Here is a 21,220-nt window from a genome sequence, read left to right as displayed (position 1 = left end):
GCCCCAAGTCTCTCCACTGCACCTTCCACTCGGCGGTCAAGTGATGTCCAGCGCACACGGCGCCTGCCCAGAGTCAGGAGTATCCTTTTCTGGCCTCAGCCGCTCACTAGACCTAGTCACGTCACCCTGTGCCTTAGTTTCCTCCTCTGTAAAATGAGCGGGGGAAGGAACTGCCAAGAAAACCCAAGTGGGGTCAAAAAGAGCCGGACACACCCGAACAATCAAAATTCGGGTCTGCCCACGTCCTCCACGGTGGAACATACTTCCTCACCTGGCTTCCTCCTCCGTCTGGTCAGTCTTCTTACGCTTTACTGCCCCCTCACGTGGGGAGCGCTCCCCGCTGCTCCTCAAACAAGCCGCAAAGCTCCCAGGGGCTGACCAGGTCAGCTGTTTCCTTGCACAATCTCAGGGGCTCTCACTGCAACACTCCTTTTGTAACTCTCTGCTTCTCTACCCCATTATGGTGGATGTTCCAAACCTCCCTTACTCTCACAACTGACTGAATTTAAAAAATGAGGCCGTCCTCCCCCTCACATCATCCAGATGTCTCCCTCACTATTTCTTCCTCCACCCCATCTCCAGGGAAGAAGGGGCCCTGCCCTCAGCCCCCTCTGACCCCCCTCCGTCCCTTTTCTGCACAGGATCGCCCGCTCCATCACCCTGCTTCTTTCACTAAGCTCCAGTCCTTCCTGCCTCCCTCATTCTCTCTGGACGCTCCATCCCTGCTGGCCAGCGGCCGGGCTCTGGGAGCCTCCCCTTGCCCTTCGCTCTCTAACCCAGCAGTCTGGCTTCCAGCTCCGGGCTCCCTGGCCAGGCCTTTTTACAGGGCATCCTTCTGGCCCTGGGCCCTCCCCCGAGCCTCTCGTTCTCCTTTCTCAGGCACTGCTCTCTCCTGACTCCCTTCCTGCCTCCCTTTTGTGGCTCATCCGTTCATACCCACTCCTCTGGGTGGCCCTCAGAACCCTGGCCCGGGCCCCTTTCCCTGGGTCAGCGCTTCTGCTCCCGAGGCCTCAGGGAGACTTCTATGCAGATGCATATGCAGCCCCATCTCGCTCAGAGTCCCAGCTGCCCCTGGACATGTCTGACCCCCTGTCCTTTGGGCATCTCAAACACGTCCTCCCCACCAGTCCTGGCAAACTCTCCTCCCCCACCTCTGGGTCAAGCTTGTGTCCACCTCGGGCCTTCGCTCCCCCTGGCCACAGAAATGACCAGATGCTACGGTGCTCCCCACAGCTCTCCTCCTCCAGTCCCTCTGTGCAGACAGCCCTGCACCCCGAGAACGTACATCAGGGGCCTTCGGTGGGGGGGCCCTGGCCAACTCTCCTCCTCCCAGACTTCCAGCTGTCCTCCCTCTTCTAGGTTTGCTCGGAGCTCCTTCTCCCGTCAGAGTGGGCGCTCCCTGAGGACAGGGCCACCTCCCCTGCACTCCCACACCCAGCGGGCCCCAGGCCCTGAGAGGACACTCGCCCACCGGAGATCCTGCTCCTCTGGAAGAGCTGCCCCCAAACCCGGGCCCCTTCCGGCCTCCTGCTGTGCCCGCACCCGGGCGGGGGGCACAGCATTTCCTATGGCTTCCCCCCACTGAAGCGCCTCCTCCCCACCCCCCCTTGCCCTATGGCCCCTCCAAGCCCCCTGACCTCAGGTGGCCCCAAGTACCTGGTCTCCCCACACACCAACCCTAGCTGACCCCAGCTGACCCCCGCGGGCCCCCTTGGGGGGGGGGTATCTGTGCGTGGGCCTCCTAGCACGGGTTTAACAAATAGGGGAGCACAACCGGGAGCACGGCTGGAGCGGACAGAGTGAGGGGCTCGGCAGCTGGCTGGGAAGGCCCCACAATGACGGCTGGGGAGGGGGCTTCCTCTGCAGGGCTCCTGGGGGAGTTTGGGGTGGGGGTGCAGTTCCACCTCCCCAGGGAGAAGGGGCGCCAGTTCCCATCCCTGGGTCTACAAACGTCCGCCGGTGGCCACAAGGCCCGGGGCAGGGCTGGGGGGGGGGGGGGCGGCACAGACACCCTCGCTCACTCCCGAGGTAAATCTGGCCAATCCGGCCCCGGCCGGAGGCGGCGCCCACGTGCCAGCCCTGTGCCAGGCCCTGGGGCCAAGGCCGGGGCGGGTCGGAGGGAAAGCGCCCAGGCAGGCTGGAATAGGGGGGTTCCGGGGCTCCGAGGACGGAGAGGCCCCGAGGCCGACGCCGGCGGGTCAGCTGTCAGGCCCCCCAGGGCAGGCCGGGCCGGAGGTCCGGGAGGGATTGGCTGCACGCAGGAGGGGATTACTTCCGTGCACCGGCCAAACCTCCCCTTTCACCTCAGGCCTTCCCCCACCAGGGGACCCGCCGGGGCTGGGGGCGGGGCCGACACCACAGGAGTGGCCCGGTAGCCGCTCAGGTGTCCGGCTGGGGGATGGGCCGGCGGCGGCTCCGCCGGGTTCGGAGGGTCTGGGAGCGGCCCGGGCCCGTCCCGGTCCCCTCCGTCCGCCGAGCGGCCTGCCCGGCGCGGGGTGGGGGCGGGGAGGAAGCCCGGGGCGCGCGCGGCGCCCCTCCCCCTGCCCGCCCGTCACTCACAAGGACTCGAGGTGCTGCAGCTGCTGCCGCTGCTGCGCGTCCCGCCGGCGCCGCTTCTGCTCCTGGCGCCGCTGCTGCTCCAGCTCGGCGGGCTCCCGGGCCCGCTTGGGGGGCGGAGGCATGGCCGAGCCTGGGGGAGGGGGAGGGAGAGGAGAGGAGGGGAGGAAGAGGAGGGAGAACGAGGAGGAGGAAGAAGGCGAGCTCACTTCCTCCGCCCGGCAGGCCCCGCCCCGCCCCGCCCCAGCGGGCTCCCGGCCCCGCCCGGCACGGGCCCTTCCGGCCAGACGCGAGGATCGCCTCCGGGGTCACTCCTGGAGGGCGGGAGGGGTCTCGGGGAAGGAGCCCTTCCCTGCCTTAGGGCGGGAGTTCCCTCCAGAACGGGGCAGGGAGACCGGGGCCCAGCGGCCCTCGTGGCCGTGACCAGTGTAGACGGCCCAACCAACTCCTAACTGCCCTGTGACCCTGTGACCTGGATGTCCGGCCTCATGGCTCCGAGAGCCCGGGTGTAGGGGGCGGGGAAGCCCTGGTTGGAGGAATGGCGGCGGGACGGAGGCGAGGGGCTGGCCGGTGCTGCCGCTGGGGGGCCCCCGGAGCTGTCCTCCGACACTGCGCGGGGACAGGCCGCCTCAGGGAGTCGCCCCGGCGGGGCCGGCGGCACCCTCTGTTGGGGGAGCCCAGGGCCACCCCCACTTAGGCCGAGCTCAGGGGCCTCTTTAGCTGCCCATCGCAAGGGGACATTTCCACGGCCCCTGTCCGGCTGAAGGGCCGCTCAGGACATCCCTGTCCCCCGGGCCCATGGGAAGTCTAGGCCGGGGACAGGGCGGCCTGCAGGGAACCTGTGGGAACCGAAGTCTCAGGTTTCCCATTTAAAGGGCGTCTGGGGCTCATTTCTTTGCGGAGGCCAAAAGCAGGACGGGCCTTGCCAAGGAGCCGCCTCTCCTGGGCCTAGCCGCCCGCCAGGACCCTGCCCTCTCTCTCTGCCGGACTCCTCTGCTAGACCCTTACTTCTCCGTCAGGACCTCGCCACTGAGGAAGGCAGCCTCCTGGCAAAGGCTGGCTTCTCGGTGCCAAGAAACCTCGTTTTGGGCTTCTGGAATCCCTTCCCGGGGAGCTGCGCCGAGCAGAAGGGATTCCCACAACTCCCGGCCCTGCCGCCAAAGTCCGGCTAAGTGGGAGTGGTCCTGGACTCCTGGAGAGCCGCGGGTCCCACCCGGAAAACAATGAAACCACTTATCTTGAATCCCTGAGCGGCCTGTCCCAGAGGAGAGTTTCTCAGTTTTCCCCCAAATCAGAGGACAGTTTCAGGGTCCCCCCATCACCGAGGCCCCTTTTCCCAAAGAGCCCCTGTTCCAATGCGGAACACCTTCGAGGACACGGTTGGGAGGAGGGGGATAACGGGAGAGCCGCCCCTCCCTGCCATCCAGTGCCCCTTCAGGCTAACTCCCCCCTGCCAACAGCTCCCATGGTCCCTGGATTCCTGCTGTGAGAGACCCCCTCTCTGAGGAAACTTGCCGCCCGTGGGGGAGGGGAGCTGTGATATTCTCTAAAATGTAATGTTCTCTGGAGTAGGTTTCTTGGGGGCTTCTGCGGGCCTCTGGGGGCAGCCTTAGTTTCAGTTCAGTAATCACGAGGGCAGCCAGGAGTTAGAGTCCAGAGGCTTTATTGTCTGTCCAAGTCTTGTCTCCTTCCCTGGGGCTCGCGAGACCTTCCTCTCTCCCTGGTTCGGAGCTTGAGCCTCTCGGTTCTGAATCTCCCCAACAATCCTGGCTGAGGCCCCGAGCTCTCTTAAAGGTGTGAATCTCGCGGAACTAGAGCAAGTACTAGGTACATGGACTGGACTGGAGAACTGGCTAGATAACCCTTGTCTCCATCAATTCCACTGACTCAGCACCTTGCTTCAATCCTTTGTTTCAAGTTCAGCGTTCTGGCCCATAACAGGGAGAGCCTATGGCTGCCCACCCATGGGGGGAGGGGCGTTTGGGAGCTGTGGCTGCCCACCCATGAGGGTACCTGGCTCCCTCTAAGCCGATCTCATCATGTGACCCATGCCCTCTTTCTGGCTAAATCCAAGGGCCTTTTCTCAAGCTCAACCTTCAGGGCCTCTCTGAGGTCTGGACATCGGGGCCTTCCTCCAGGCTCCCTTTTCTCTGGGTTCTCAGGACGAGCTCCTGTCTCCTTGCTGGACTTGCACCCCAGCAGACTGGGATAACTCGGGGCCACAGGACTCCGGTCTGGGCCCCCTTTCTTTCTCGTGGGTCATCTGCTCTTCATGACCTCAGGGACCACAGCACACCAGGCTCTTCTATCCTGCACCGGCTTCCAAAGTCTGGCCAAGTTCTAGCTCACCATGACACTGTCCATCCCTCCATCCCGTCCTCTGCCACCCCCTTCTCTTTTTGCCTCCAGTCTTTGCTAACATCAGTCTTTTCCCAGGAGTCCCATCTTCTCAGCATTATGGGAATAATATAATGGCCAAAGTATTTCAGCTTCAACATTTGACTTTTCAGTGATAATCTGAATTAATTCTTTCAGACATTGATTTGATCTCCTTGCTGTCCAAGGAAGTCTCAGAAGTCTTCTCTAGCATCACAAGCGCTGATCCTTTCGTGATTAGCTTTCCTTATAATCCAACTCTTAACAGCCCTACAGTGGCTAGTGGGAAAACCCTAGCTTTGACTATATGGAACGTTAACTGCATGAGAACTGGTCTAACTTGTGTATGCTTGGAGGCTGGCTAGAGACTGGAGAATGAAACAGAAGTTTAATTTTAGAGTGAGGAAAATGGAATTTGCAAATAGAAGTTTCTTTCCCCCTCCTACTCCCCCCTCCCCCCCAAGGAGGGCGTAACGCTGGAGCCAGTTTTATGCATGAAAGTGGTTGGCCCACAACAGTCATTCTGAGATCATGAGATAATTCTCACGGTTGGCATTTCTTGAGACAATCCAGATATTCTTGGGTCCCATGGGAACAGAAGTCTTGGAAGTCGTGGCCATCCAGCAGGACCTAGAACCGCACTCCTGTTCAGTACCTGTCAGTGACGAGGAACAGGAACTGTGAACGGTGACAGAAGATCCTGGAAAATGAGGGGAGTCACATTCCTAAATGAACACCCAGTGCTGATCCAAGCAATAATACACTTTGCCCAGAGGGCGAAATCATTCCAGAAGGCAAGAGATTATTGTTATGCCAAGCCCAGGGCACAGCCTGCTCGCTGGGCCTCAGCTCTGGGAAACAGGGTATCTCCAAAATATTTTTGACATTTCCCCCTTTTGGCCAAAGAGAGGAGGTCTGAAAGTAACCCCTACCCCCTCACACACCAATAAGAGGGAGGTGAATACGCCACAGGATGTTGCCCAGAGGGTTACTTCCTTGAGGGGCCCTGTCCAGGACGTGTGTTCCAGGTTATTTATTGAAAAGAGAGGAAGCCAAGAATGTCAGAAATTGCCAACTCACTGGAATCAGGGCGTTGGTTGTTGGACGCATAACAAGGGGAGAGAAAAAAGCAGATTCAGCCCTAGGCTGGAATCTTGGGAGAGCTGTCTCTCTGGATCTCAGCTACTTCTGGGTCCATCCACTGAGGAGGAGGGGCTTCTTTCAGATTATCCAGGTTTAAGTAACGCAACAAAGTTTTTCCTCACGGTCCCCACAATGGCCATTGTCAGGCACAGGCCAGATTACTTGGAGCTCTCACAATGGACCAGTTCTGTGAAGGTAGATTTACATGTCACCAAGAAACCAAGAAAACTTAAATATTAGCATCAAGTCCCATCCAGCAGAGGAAGGAGCTAACCATGGGGAGAAGCCAAAACAGAGTAGGCAGGAACAGTTGCATCTGGGGACAGAGTGCAGAAAGTTTCATGGAGTTATTTGATGGCCAAGTAGCTTTTCTTGGACAGTAGGCTTTATGCCTAGGACAACTTTAAAGGGGGCTCTGCTTTTCTGCTTTGTAATACCCTTTTCCAACCTTAAACCAGTCACTTGATCTATGGTCAGTTCTAACTTGCTTCCTGGCCCACATATAGATTCCTCTAGAGCCAAGTAAGATGATCTGGTACTCCCTTCTTTTTAAAGACTCACTGTGTTTTGCTGTGAACCACACAAAGTCACAGACTTTAGGGTATAGTTAACAAGGCAAAAGTAAATGTTTTCCCGGAACTCTCTTGCTTTCTCCATAATCCAATGAATGTTGGGTTTCTAGTTCCTCTGCTTCCAAAACTAGCCTGCCTGTCAGCTACTTCTCAATTCACATATTGCTAAAGCTTAGCTTTAATCTAATGTTTCTGGTGTGTGAAATGAGTGCAATTGTTTAGTAATTTGCCCTTCTTTAAGAATGGAATGGGAATTTATTTTTTTAAATAAGATTTAATGGTCCCTGTTGTTTTCCAAATTTCCTCATATTCAGCATCCTCTTTTAGCATTTTAAACAGCCCAGTTAGCATTTCATCACCTCTACTAGTCTAATTGTTAGCAGTGCTTCCTAGGATCTATTTAACTTCATTCTGCAGGATGCCTCTGTCTAAATCACTAAGGGTTATTATAATGGGAAGATCTTATGTAGTTTTTCTGTACATTTTGCTATTTTGCTTTTGAATTCTTTCTCTTTGGGATGTTTTTGGTTGCTGCCTCTGTGAATATTGTGAACCTCTGTCCAGAGTTCTTCAGACACTCTACTGAATCTAAACCCTTCAATATAATCATTACTTCCACTTTGTAAAAGCAACGCTATTTAGGTCACATCTATACAGTCTGATGGTTTTCCCTATTTTCTTCCAAGTTAAGTCTAAAATTTTGCAATAAGTTCATGATCTGAATTTGGTTTCTTCATTTTTGGCTACAAAGTATATAATCAGTCTGATTTCAGTAATGACCATCTATCTGATGATTTCCATGTGTAGAGTTGTCTTTTGGGCTGTTGAAAAAAAAAGTATTTGCTATGACCAATGAGTTATCTTGACAAAACTTCATTTTGTATTCTGGGAAAAACTTGACTGTTACTCCAATTATCATTTGATGTTCTACTTTAGCTTTCTAATCACCTATGAGGGGATGATATCTTTCGGTTAAGTGTTTTTTTTTCATTTTTTAAATTAAAACCTTTAATTTTCAAAATATATGCCTAGATAATTTTCATCATTCACCTTTGCAAAATCATGTGTTCCAATTTTTTTCTCTCTCTTCCCCATTGCCTCCCCAGGCATCAAGTAATCCATTATATGTTAAACATGTACAATACTCTTATATATCACAAATATCATGCTGCACAAGAAAAATCAGATCAAAAAGGAAAAAAATTAGAAAACAAAATGCAAGCAAACTACAATCAAAAAAAGTGAAAACACTATGTTGTGATCTGAATTCAATCTCTATGTCCCTCTCTGGGTGCAGAAGGTTCTCTCCATCACAAGACCATTGGAACTGGCCTGAATCACTTTGCAGTTGAAAAGAGCCACTTTGGAGGTAATTTCTGAAAGATGTTACAGGTCCTTCACAGGACTGATTTACTTTGGCCTCTTCAGCATCAGTAATTGGAGCCTATGCTTGTATGTTACTGTGATGTTGAATGGTTTTGTTTGGATTAGAACAGAAATCATTCAGTAATGTTTGAGATTGTGTTCCAGTACTGCTTTTCTCACTCCTTTATTGACTCTGAGGACTCTTCCATTTCTTCTGATTCTTCATTCTATGTTGTGGTCGCCTGACTTAGATTTCCTCCTTCCCATCCATTTAAGTTGACCGCCAAGGGGATGTTTAATCTTTCCATCTCCTGTTTGACCACATCTAGCTCACCCTGATTCATCGATCTGAGGGTCCAGTCTGGCTGCCCCTCATGCTTAGAATGCACTTTCCCCATCCCTCCTAATTCCCTTTCCTCTGAGATCTCCAAACTGTACAAAATTCCTGGCATGCTGAGTCCCTCATTAGCTCCTGGAGGGCTGGGATTGCCTTGTGCCTCTTTTTGGGTCATCAGTACGTAATAGCACCATGCCTGGCACGTAGTAGGTCAATGCTTATTCTCCATCATTGATAGAGACAAACTAGGAGAGCAATCATGTTTAGCTGCATCACAAAGCTCAGGAGGATGGCTAATGTATCATGAAGTTTGAAAGCTAGCCAGGCTGTGATGGGTTTTAAATGTGGCCCAGAGTTTCGCTTTTATCCTAGGGGCAACAGGAGTCAGTGAAGTTCCAGGAAAGTTGCTGGCAGCTGGGAAAAGAGAGGAAGGAATAAGGAGAATCCAGTTAGAAGGTACGGCAACGTGGAGGGACAAGGTAAGGACCTGAACTTGGGCCCTAGCGGGAAGAGTCTCAGACCTGGCTTTGTAGGGAGCACAGTGAGAATATCACCTGCTGGAGACTAGAAGCAAAATAAAGTGAGAGAAAATAATTTGGAAGGAAAATAAATGTATTAGGATCTGAAGGAAGACAGCTCATTAGTAGCAGCTGCAGCTTTGGTTTACATAATTTTTATAGGTCCTCCTAGAACACCCAGGCAATCAGCAGCTTCCTGCAGCACTGGACTGGACTAGTGGCTATGTTCTGTCCCACAGAGATAGCTGATTGTTTAGGTCCTGTAATTGGAAGTCAAAAGTATGGTGGGTCACCTAGCTGTTCAGTCTGGTTGTTCATGTTTGGGTCCTGCTTTGGAGTGATTACAGCTAACCAAACTAGATATCCTCTCCCTAAAGGAAGAACAAAGTCACTGTTTTATTATTATTAAATTATTATTTATTATTATTTTTTAATTAAAGCCTTTTATTTTCAAAACGCATGCATGGATAGTTTTTCAACATTGATCCTTGCAAAACCTTGTGTTCCAATCCCCTTGCCCTTTCCTCTCATCTCCTTCCTTAGATGGCAAGTAATCCAATATATATTAAATATGTCAAAAATATATGTTAAATATAGGAAAAATCTGTTAAATCATATATGTATATACACATATTACATAATTATCTTTCACAAGAAAAATCAGATCAAAAAGGAAAAAAATAAGAAAGAAAATAAAATGCAAGGAAACAGCAAAAAGAGTAAAAATGCTATCTTGTGATCCACACTCAGTGCCCACCGAGTCTCTCTCTGGGTGCAGATGGCTCTCTCCATCCCAAGTCTATTGGAATTGGCCTGAATTACCCCATTGTTGAAATGAGCCACGTCCATCAGAATTGATCATCGTACAGTATTGTTGTTGAAGTATATAATGATCTCCGGGTCCTGCTCATTTCACTCAGCATCAGTTCATGTCAGTCTCTCCAGGCCTTTCTGAAATCATCCTGCTGGTTATTTCTTACAGAACAATAATATTCCATCACATGCATATACCACAAGTTACCTAGCCATTCTCCACTTGATGGGCATCCACTCAAGGTCTTCCACAAACATTTTTGCACATGGGGGTCCCTTTCCCTCCTTTTAAGACCTCTGGGATACAGGCTCAGTAGAACAAGGTCACTGTTTTAGTCCCACAGTTTATTTACAAAATTTTCTCCTTCCCCAAAATGTCTGCTCTTCTCTTCCCCCATATTCTTTTTGGAGTGTAACCAAATTGAGGCTGCCTAAGATCAGTGTCCATTCAGGTACTCACAGAAGGCAAGGTAGAGATCTCTAAAGAGTAAGTGTGGCTGATTGGAAATGTCTTCAGATGGAGTTTCCCAGGGAGGAGAGGAGCTCATCAGTGGGGAGAAGATAGGGGTGAGGAGAGATCTTTTAGGGTGACATGGTGGCTGTTTACACAGACTCAGGTACTGGCTAAAGGTCTGGTTAACTTAATGTCCTGTGTATCCCCCAGGACAAAAAAGGGAAACCTTGAATGTGTTGTTACAAAGGTTAAGCTGAAGTGCCCATAATTTAAGATCCCTAATGAAATGCTTTACTAGGCAGGGTTTACCAGGGACTTCTTGGTGGTCTGAATTAGAGATGCTAGTTCAGGGAATAAAATATTTTACACATAACGTGCTAGTCTAATAGCAACTAAAAAACTCATCTTGGTAAAAATTGTAACCTATATACTGAATTATAATTTAGTTTCTGTGGTTCTTATAACATTCATTGGTTAGACAATTGACCCTATAAATCATAAAATTATTTCCAAATATTTCTAGTCTTTGTAGAACCTTTCATTTTCAATAACTAATCTGCTGTGCTGTTTATCAAACCAAAAGAACTTCTTAACAGTCCAGAGAATAGAACTTTTAATAACTAACCTGGTCACTAATCTGAAGTGCACTATGATAGATAAATAACAATCAAAAAAAAATTTAAATCACAGCATTCAGATCACAAAAAGAGCTAATCATTATTAGAGTAATTAAAACATATCACACTATTGGCAGCATCCCAAAACTTGATAGCACTGTATATAATATTTTCCACATTTACAATGCCAGAAACTATAAAGATAAAACTAAAATATATAAAGTCCTGGGCTTTTGACTCCTGTTGGAGATTATGACACCTGATGATGGGCCTGTATTTTATGTGTGTGAAAAGTCACAAGTATTGTGTTTTCTGCTATTGGGGAGATTAAAAGTGAATTGCATTTAAATTTTTTCTACTTTTAAGAAAACTTTTACATACTTGTGATTGCCTTTTGATTGAGCTCTATATCTACCCTATCAATATAGGCTGGTTTTAATGTCTTTTCAATCTCTTTTTTTCCCCCTGATCAATTAACTGTCATCAAGCTATTTAAATACACATTTTCAGTACTCCCTACGCATTGGTTCAGTACTTCACTTTCTAATATTATTAAATTTTTTTACCTTGTACTTCTCTGCTTTTAAACCATTTCATATAACCCATTTCATCTATCTTCATTGAATTATTTTTTTGCAAATTATTCCAGTTTTCTGATACAGCTCCATATTCATTGCAAAACTTTGATTTTAGGTGATGGGGGCTGAGCATTTCAGGTTCATTGGCAGTTTTCCATTTTGCTCTGTCAAACACTGACACTTTGGGGTCTTATTTCTGAACCTGCCTGCATCATGTAGCCCAGTTCCTCTGGTGACTTTTTTTCCCCCCTGAGGCTGGGGTTAAGTGACTTGCCCAGGGTCACACAGCTAGGAAGTGTTAAGTATCTGAGACCAGATTTGAACTCTGGTGCTCCTGAATTCAGGGTTGCTTCTCTATCCACTGCACCACCTAGCTGCCCCCCTCCTCTGGTGACTTTTAAAAATGTGTGTGTATTCAATGATATATAATAATAATTTTAAACATTTCTTGTCCTTCCTTCCCCTTCCCTCTTTGAGAAGGCAAGCAATTTGATAGAAATGTGGAGTCATGCAAAACATATTTCCATATTAGTCATGTTGGAGGTGGATAACATCTTTCTCTAAAGGTGGATAACATTTTTCATCATAAGTCTTTCAGATTGTCTTGAATTATTGTATTGTTGAGAACAGCTAAATCATTCACATTTGATTATCACATAATATTGCTGTTAGTATGTACAAAGTTCTGGTTCTGCTCATTTCAATTTGCATTAGTTCATGTAAGTCTTCCCAAGTTTATTCTGAAAACATCCTGTTTGCTATTTTTTATAGCTCAATAGTACTCCATCACAATAATAGTCCATTCACATTCATCACAAATTGCTCAGCAATTTCCCAATTTCCTCAATTTTTGAAGGGCCATTCCTTCAATTTCCAATTCTTTGCCACTAAAAAAGAATAGCCATAAATTTTTTTGAACATATAGGTCTTTTTCCTTTGATCTCTTTGGGAAATAGACCTGGTAACTTTTCTCTCAATTTACTTAGACAATTAAATTCTGGTAAATGATTTAGAGGAGCTCTCTGTATTGTGCCAGATCCAGCTCTGAAAATTAAATTTTGCCCTTTTTTTCCTTAAATGTATTTCACACTGCCTTCAAAGTCTTTGTTCAACATAATTTAAATAAAGGATATTTAAGAGAACAATGTAATACCTGCTAGATGGTTCTTAGATACTACATAAGGTTTAATTTCTGGAAACTTACAACTACAAAAATGCTTTTTAAAAATTTCTCCATTTTGTAGTTCGCCAGCTAAAACAACTTTTAAACTGGTTTCAGTTCCAAGCAAACTACGCATCATTTTACTGAATGAAATCACAGAAAACACACTAAAATTAAATTTCCACTAATATTTTCATTGCTAACAACATTCAATCACACAGCCATAAATCTAGACTGCATTCTTTTTTATATATTTTTAACATTGTACAAGTTATTTAATCTCTTTGGATTTCATTTAAAGTTCCTTTCAACTCTAGATCTAAGATCCTATAATGATATTTACAGATATGACCTACAGCAAATCACTTAATCTCCTTTGCTTTGATTTCCTCATCTATTTTTTTTTAATTTTTATCTTCCTCAGTTACATGTAAAACAACATTTTTTTTGTTGTATATCCATTTTTTTTTACACATTTTTCATATGAATCATATTGGGAGAGAAAAAAAATCAAAACAAAAGTGAAAAACTACAGGAAAAAAGTGAAGGAAAAAACATAGCATGTGTTGATTTACATCAGTCTCCATAGTTCTCTCTCCTTATTTGGATATTGTTTTCCACCTGAAGTTTATTGGGATTGCCTTGGATCCCTGAACTACTGAGAAGAAGCAAGTCCATCAAAATTGATCATTGCACAATCTTGCTGTTGCTGTGTACAATGCTTTTCTGGTTGTCCTTGCTTTACTCAACATAAGTTCATGGAAATCTTTCCAGGCCTTTCTCAAGTCAGCCTGTTCATTTTTTATAAAACAATAATATTCCATTAGTTTCATATATCAGAATGTATTTAGCCATTCCCCAATTGATGGGTATCTACTCAATTTCCAATTCTTTGCCACCATAAAAAGAACTGCTATAAACATTTTTGCACATGTGGGATCAAAATATATGCAGTTTGATAGTCCTTTAACCTAGTTCTAAATTGTTCTCTAGAATGGTTAGAACATTTTACAACTCTACCAACAATGCATTAGTGTCCCAGTTTTCCCACATCCCTTGCAGTATTTATCATTAACTTTTTCTATCATCTTAGCCAATCTGATAGAGTTGTTTTAATTTGCATTTCTCTAATCCATGGTGATTTTGAGCACTTTTCATGTGATTATAGATGGCTTTGATTTTTTCATCTGACAATTCTATGTTCATATCCTTTGACTATTTAGCAACTGAGGAATAACTTGTATTCTTATAAACTTGATTCCATTCTTTATATCATTTAGAAATGAGGTCTTTATCAGAAATACTGGCTGTAAAATTTCTCTCCAGCTTTCACTTCCCTTCTAATTTTGGCTGCATTGGTTTCTTTGTGCAAAACCTTTTAAATTTAATATGATCGAAGTTAACCATTTAGGATTTTATAATGTTCTCTAGTTCTGTAGCCACAAATTCCTCCCTTTCCAAAGAACTAATAAGTAAACTCTCTTAATCTCCTAATTTGTTTATAGTATCACCTTTTATGACTAAATCATGTACCCATTTTGACCCCCCCCTTTTTTTTTTGGTATGGGGTGTGAGATGTAGGTCTTTGCCGAGTTTCTGACATATTATTTTCCAGTTTTCCCAGCAATTTTTGTCAAATAGTGAGTTCTTATCTCAAAAACTAGAGTATTTGGGTTTATCAAACACTAGATTACTATAATCATGTGCATCTTATGTATTCCACTGATCTACCCTTCTATTTCTTAGGTAGTACCAGATGATTTTGATGACTGCTTCTTTATAATAGTTTTAGATCTGGTACTGCTATGCCACTTTCATTTGCTTTTTTTCCCATTAATCTCTTATGTTCTTGACTTTTTCTTTTTCCAAATGAATTTTGTCATTATTTTTCCTAGCCCTATAAAATAATTTTTTGGCAGTTTGATTGATATGACATTGAGCAAGTAGACTAATTTAGGTAGAAGTGCCATTTTATTATATTAGCTAGGCCAACTCATAAGCATTTGATATTTTTCCAAATGTTTAGGTCTGACTTTATCTGTGTGAAAAGCATTTTATAATTGTGTTCATATAGTTTGGCTTGACAGATAGACACCCAAATATTTTATTTTATTTTTTAAAATGTTAATAGTTTTTATTTACCAGATATATGCATGGGTTATTTTACAACATTGACAATTGCCAAACCTTTTGTTATAATTTTTCCTCTCCTTCCCCCCCCCCCACCATGGCAGGTTGACCAATACATGTTAAATATGTTGGAGTATAAGTTAAATACAATATATGTATACATGTCCATACAGTTATTTTGCTGTACAAAAAGAATCGAACTTTGAAATAGTGTACAATTAGCCTGTGAAGGAAATCAAAAATGTGGGCGGACAAAAATAGAGGGATTGGGAATTCTATGTAATGGTTCATAGTCGTCTCCCAGAGTTCTTTCGCTGGGTGTAGCTGGTTCAGTTCATTACTGCTCTATTGGAACTGATTTGGTTCATCTCATTGTTGAAGAGGGCCTCGTCCGTCAGAATTGATCATCATACAGTACTGTTTTTGAAGTATACAACGATCTCCTGGTCCTGCTCATTTCACTCAGCATCAGTTCATGTAAGTCTCCCCAGGCCTCTCTGAAATCATCCTGTTGGTCATTTCTGACAGAACAATAATATTTCATAATATTCATATACTACCACTTATTCAGCCATTCTCCAATGGATGGGCATCCACTCAGTTTCCAGTTTCTGGCCACCATAAAGAGGGCTGCCACAAACATTCTTTCACATACAGGTCCCTTTCCCTTCTTTAAGATCTCTTTGGGATACAAACCCAATAGCAACACTGCTGGGTCAAAGGGATGCACAGTTTGATAACTTTTTGAGCATAGTTCCAAATTGCTCTCCAGAATGGCTTAGATGTATTCATCTACAGTTATTTTAAATGGAATTCTTTGATCTCTTGCTGCTGGGCTTTGTTAGTGACATATAGAAATGGTGATAATTTGTGTGAGCTTAATTTTTATCCTACAACTTTGCTAAAGCTGTTAATTGTTTTGAATAGAATTTTGGTTCTTTCTCTAGGATTTCCTAAGTATATTCACTGTAATATCATTTGGAGAGAGAGAGAGAGAGAGAGAGAGAGAGAGAGAGAGAGAGAGAGAGAGAGAGAGAGAGAGAGAGAGAGAGAGAGTTTTATCTCCTCTTCATTGCCTATTTTTTTTCTTTTCTTATTGCCAAAGTCAATATTTCTAGTCCAATATTGAATTATAGTGGCATTTCACCACTAATCTTATTGGGAATGTGTCTAGCTTCTCCCCATTATAAAGGATGCTTGCTGATGGTCTTAGACAGATGCTGCTTATCATTTTAAGGAAAATTCCATTTTCCTATGCTCTCTAGTGTTTTTAGTAGGAATGAGTGCTGTATTTTGTAAAAAGTGTTTTCTGAATCTCTTGATCGTGTGATTTCTGATAGTTTTGTTATTGATATGGTCAATTATGCCAATAGTATTTTAAAAGTTTAAATATTAATTAATATTAAAGAATATTTTTTGGATGGAAGGGAATTTTTTAGCCATCTCATTTTTCCAATAATTTGAAAGTTTCATTCCTCTAGTAGACAATCATTCCTTTTCCCTATCTAAACAGCAAATCAAATCTTTGATTCTCCGAGAGAGAGACAGAGAGACAGAGACAGAAAGAGAGAGAGAGAGACAAAAAGACAGAGAGAGAGCGAGAGAGAGAGAGACAGAGAGACAGAGAGAGAGAGAGACAGAGAGAGACAGAGTGAGAGAGACAGACAGAGACAGAGAGAGACAGAGTGAGAGAGACAGACAGAGAGAAACAGAGAGAGAGAGAGAGAGAAAGAGAAAGAAGAGAGAGAGAGAGAGAGAGAGAGAGAGAGAGAGAGAGAGAGAGAGAGAGAGAGAGAGAGAGAGAGATAAGAGAGAGATATCCAGGTACATTTACTTCTTTATAAATTTCAGAATCCTTGCTTTTCATAGTCCTAGGAAGAACATTCCCTAAATAGACTTCTATTGGCTTCACCAAGCCTGCCAAAGGTGGTCTGTGATACAAAACGATTAAGAACCCTGCTCCAAACAGCCTTTTTGCTTACCTATGAGTACTATCAACTGCTTGATGATTATTTTTTATTTTTTTTTCTATTTTTGAATTTTACTTGAATTTGTAGCTGGTTTTGGGCCCTTTCCTTCTCCTTCTGCCAAAGTGATTGATGTTCAAGGAAAACATTAATTCAGTACATCAGACAAGGTAGTCATCGGTGGATGTTTTAGACTAAAGCTTTTTAAATTGTGGTTCTCAGTCCCCTATGGGGTCACGTAATTGAATGTGGGGATCATGAAAAATTTGGCAACAGTAAAAGGTATTAAATATTCCACTAAGATTTAATTCTTATGTAAAAATTAACAAGCACATCCCCATCTCATTAATGTACAAATTGGCTTTCATCTATCTATATAATACATGGTAAAATTTTATATATATATTTTTTTCTATATATACACTAAAGAACTGTTTTAAAATACATTTCTTCATGATTTATTATCATTAAATATTTGATTTGGATACCTATTTTGTATATATTATGGCTAGAACAGAATAAAAAATTTCTTGGGTGAAGTAAGAAAATTGTAAGAAGCCCGTCTCAACTATTTGTTTTAAATCATCTCTAGATTTTATAAGTTTGCTATTTATTTATGCCTTTATCTAAGTCTTTGATCATTGTTATATTACATTGGAGCTAAGCACAGGTCCTTCTAAATTCAAACCCTTACTGACTTTTTAAGGTTCAGACATTCAAACAATGAAATACCATCAGGGACTTCTCCATCTTGTCCACAGGAATAGGATAAAACAATCTCTGTAGTTAGTTTAAAAACAAAACATTTATTAAGCACCAAGTATGTGTCAGGCACTGTGCTAAGTGCTGGGTACACAAAGAAAGACCCTTCAAAAAAGGTTTTGTCCCTCAATGAATCACAGTCTAATGGAGGAGGACAACGGGCAAATAATTATGTATAAACAAGTTCCAGGGAGGATAAATTTTAGATCATCAGCAGAGGGAGGGCACTAGAATTGTCTCTTTTATTAAGCTTGGGCAGGGGCTTTTAAAAGCCCTCCTTTGTATCTATTGCATTAGAAGCAGCTATATTTCCACTCTTTCTGTTGTTTGCTCGAATTTTTGTTTTTCTTCCCAGGTTATTTTTACCTTCTTTCTAAATCTGATTTTTCTTGTGCAGCAAAATAAACGTATGGATATATTGGATTTAACATATACTTTAACATATTTAACATGTATTGGACTACCTGCCATCTGGGGGAGGGGGTAGAAGGAAAGAGGGGGAAATTTGGAACAGGTTTTGCAAGGGTCAGTGTTGAAAAATTACCCATGCATATGTTTTGTCAATAAAAAGCTATAATTAAAAAAAATAAATTAGAAGCAGTTAAGTGGCAATGGATAGTGTGGGACCTGTCCAGTCTTAGGTATTTGATGTTTTGTTGTTTATCTTTCATTTTGAAGACCAATGATATCAGGGATTGATATCTTGATTTGATAGCATAAAATGGATTTAACTGAAGGCAGAGTTGCACAAACCACACTCTTTCTTCGAGAATCACTGAAGTTTGCCAGTAGGACAAAAGTCAAGACACCTTTCAAGGGCTTGGATTGCAAAGGAAGACCTTCCGGTCTTCAATGTTTGATCAAGCTCTAAGCACTCCACAGGGCCTGCTTCAGCTGGCTTCATAGCTGTGGGAACAATTTTTCTCATCTACCCATTTTATTGGGGGAGGGGGGGTTCTTCCCAGGCTTGGGATAGACATCCCTCTTGTTAAGGATCCTTCCTGGGAGAAGGAGCAGGTCAATTCCCAAGAGCCTCCACAGCTGTGGATCATAACATCTGAAGGAGTTGCAGGGCAGCCTTTGCTGACACGGGTGTTGCTTGTGGACTTGGAATGAAATAAATTGGAGGCAGAGGGAAGAGGAGAGGGGTCAAAGAATGCAAGGCTTCATAGTCTCCTTGAATCCTCCTCCTCCTCCTCCTCCTCCTCTCCTCCTCCTCCTCCTCCTCCTCCTCCTCCTCCTCCTCCTCCTCCTCCTCCTCCTCCTCCTCCTCTTCCTCCTCCCTCCTCCTCCTCCTCTTCCTCCTCCTCCTCCTCCTCTTCCTCTTCTTCTCTCTTCTTCTTCTTCTTCTTCTTCTTCTTCTTCTTCTTCTTCTTCTTCTTCTTCTTCTTCTTCTTCTTCTTCTTCTTCTTCTTCTTCTTCTTCTTCTTCTTCTTCTTCTTCTTCTTCTTCTTCTTCTTCTTCTTCTTCTTCTTCTTCTTCTTCTTCTTCTTCTTCTTCTTCTTCTTCTTCTTCTTCTTCTTCTTCCTCTCCTCTCACATGAAGAGAGCCATTCTACAGGTCTGAGTTAGACCTCCAGCAGCCACGAGCAGGTGGCCCCTATATCATAACACCCCCCCCTCACCAACAGATCTGTTGATTACCCGAAACCTGGGTTAGTCAGTCTGCTGGGAGGGTTTTACTAGGATGTGGCTATTTGGAGCCTCAGGGGAGAGGTGGGTGAAAGGTGGATGAGCAGCCAGGAACAGGGCTAAGCAAGTCCTCACATTGGGGTGCTAGCTCTTTCTGAAGGCCCCATACACATGGATCTTGTTGGAATCATGAACAATTAATATTTTTCTTATTTTTAGCTCCATATTTCTACAGAGTGGTTTATATTGTTCTCCGATGTCTGAATACCCAGTTTCCTAGACCCTATGTGAGGGCCACAAAATGATAATTTCTTGTCAGAAAATGCTTGATTTGAATACCTATACACCCAGGGTCATGTAAAAATGTCTCGGGCCAAAAGGGGTCATGAGTAGAAGTTAAAGTTGAAGAAGCTCTGTCTGGGTATAGTGACTCCCAAATATTTTAAATCTATAATTATTTTGCAGGGAATTTCTCTTTCTAGGTATACCTGCTGGATTTTATTGGATACTGTGATAGAGAAGTTATCTAATTGGTCTGCCTCAGTTTCTTCATCTGTAAAATGGGAATAATATTTACCTCCCAGGATTAAATGAGATATTTATGAAGTACTCAGTAAACCTCAAAGCATTATATAAATGCTCGTCAGTGTCCTTAGCTTAGCTTTTTCCCCTTGTATGGGGTGGATTCTTGGTTTCTTTCAGCACAGTTGTATTCCATCTCTCTTCTGGATCCCAATGTTTTGGTATTTTCTAAATACTCCTTTGTGTCTAGCTCTTTGCTCTTCACAAAGTGCTCACAGATGCTATCTGCAGCGGCCCACACCTTCACAGTCACTCTGTTGATGGAAAGGTGTAGTGAATCCTACTGGGCAGATTATTTGTTGACTTTACAAACCAGTGGGTTTTTAAAGCTCCTTTTGGTTCTTTGGGAACAAGGGGCCTCCCTTTAGCAACTCCAGAGGCCTTACTAGGAATATTTAGTCAAGGTATAAAATCGGGAGGCATCCGCCAGGAATGCTCACCCCTTTCTTGGAGAAATTTTCAAGTAGAGGGAGATGGACAGGGAGGTTTTTCATGTGCTTTTCCCTGAGGAAACTGTCCTGAGTGCAGCCAGCCTCCTGAGGTCTGTATGGTGGGGTAGGGGGCTCCCACCAGGAAGAACTTACTATAGTGAATTTGCTACTTACTAGTATGACTTTGGACAAGTCACTGAACTCTTTTATTTTATTTGTTTTTTTATTCTCTTTCCTCAGCTTTGAAAAAGGGGAGGCAACACGAGCTGTGCTCCTGAGATCCTGACTTCTCCAAACTTCAGTTTCCTTTGGGGGAAATAATACCTATAACAACCCCCAACCTCCACTGCAGAGGGTGATTGAAATGAAAGTCCTTTATATTTATTTATAAATTTATTAAATTAAAGCTTTACCCTGTATTCCAATTTTCCCTCCCTTTCCCCACGCCCTCCCCTAGATGGATGGGAAGTAGTCCAATATGCGTTAAACAGGGTAGAAATATAGGTTAAATCCAATTTATGTATGTATACATATTTATACAATGATCTTGCTGCACAAAAGGGAAAAAAAGAAGCAAAGTAAAACGCCAGGGACCATCAGGGTTGTGACCCACACTCAGTTCCCACAGGCCTCTCTGGGTGTAGGTGGCTCTCTTCCTCACTGAACAATTGGAACCGTCTGAATCATCTCATTGTTGCAACGAAAATCCTAAACAAATCAATTCTCGCCCCTGGCTGAGTGTTCCCGGACCTCCTCGATGCCCCTCGTGGCCACTCCTGGTGGGAAAAACCCGGAGGTGAAGGTGGCCCATTGTACAGATTGGGATGCATTGGTTTCTGAAGGTGAATGAAGAACGGGAGCCTCGGAGCCGGCCTCCCTGAGGCCCAGGTCCGTTTTCAGTTCCCCCAGGCCTTGGGGGATTGAACTGGGTGGGGGAGGAGGTACCCCTGGGAGAGCGGCCCAGTGGAAGGGGCCAGCCCCCCCTGCCCTGCAGAGACACTGCCGTGGAGTCTCCCCAGCGGGGGTGGGCCAGCCTTGGCCGCAGGGCCTCCCAAGGAGGGGGCACCGGAGCCCATCCGGAGGGGCTTTGGGCCTTACCAAGGGTCGAGTCTAAACTTGCCCCTTCCAGCCTCTGCTTTTCATTCTACTTTTTGGGGCTAAATATAGAAAAAGGGGCCTGGCTCTTCCCTAGGAAGCTCCGGAGCCCTGGGGAGTGGCCGGGCGTC

General features: G+C 44.9%; 1 protein-coding gene and 1 long non-coding RNA gene across 10 annotated transcripts in view; one reads left to right on the top strand and one right to left on the bottom strand.

Moving 5' to 3' along the window:
* The window catches only part of RP9 (RP9 pre-mRNA splicing factor), a 57,406-nt gene extending 54,584 nt beyond the window's left edge, over window positions 1-2,822 (bottom strand). For 5 of the 8 annotated variants that reach the window (XR_012485033.1, XR_012485034.1, XM_074284326.1 and 2 more), the window contains exon 1: window positions 2,560-2,806. Coding sequence is in view for 6 of the 8 variants with exons in the window: in XM_074284326.1 (XP_074140427.1) it covers window positions 2,560-2,681 (122 nt within the window). In the remaining 2 variants the exon portion in view is untranslated. Of the gene's footprint in view, window positions 1-2,559 lie in introns of all 8 variants that reach the window. The other 3 variants (XM_074284324.1, XM_074284328.1, XM_074284323.1) reach the window with 3 other exon arrangements.
* An 80-nt stretch (window positions 2,823-2,902) lies between these two features.
* On the top strand, window positions 2,903-20,403 carry LOC141552007 (uncharacterized). 2 transcript variants are annotated; one of them, XR_012485036.1, is made up of 3 exons: window positions 2,903-8,016; window positions 8,722-8,805; window positions 20,235-20,403. It is a non-coding gene; the product is annotated as an uncharacterized LOC141552007 (long non-coding RNA). The 2 variants fall into 2 exon arrangements; XR_012485037.1 differs by having other exon boundaries at window positions 8,722-8,828.
* The last annotated feature ends 817 nt before the right edge of the window (window positions 20,404-21,220 follow it).

This window comes from Sminthopsis crassicaudata, chromosome 1 (genome assembly GCF_048593235.1).
Source record: "Sminthopsis crassicaudata isolate SCR6 chromosome 1, ASM4859323v1, whole genome shotgun sequence".
Lineage (NCBI taxonomy): Eukaryota > Metazoa > Chordata > Mammalia > Dasyuromorphia > Dasyuridae > Sminthopsis > Sminthopsis crassicaudata.
The sequence above is the reverse complement of the archived record's forward strand: the minus strand, read 5'-3'. Positions and strand labels throughout refer to the sequence as shown.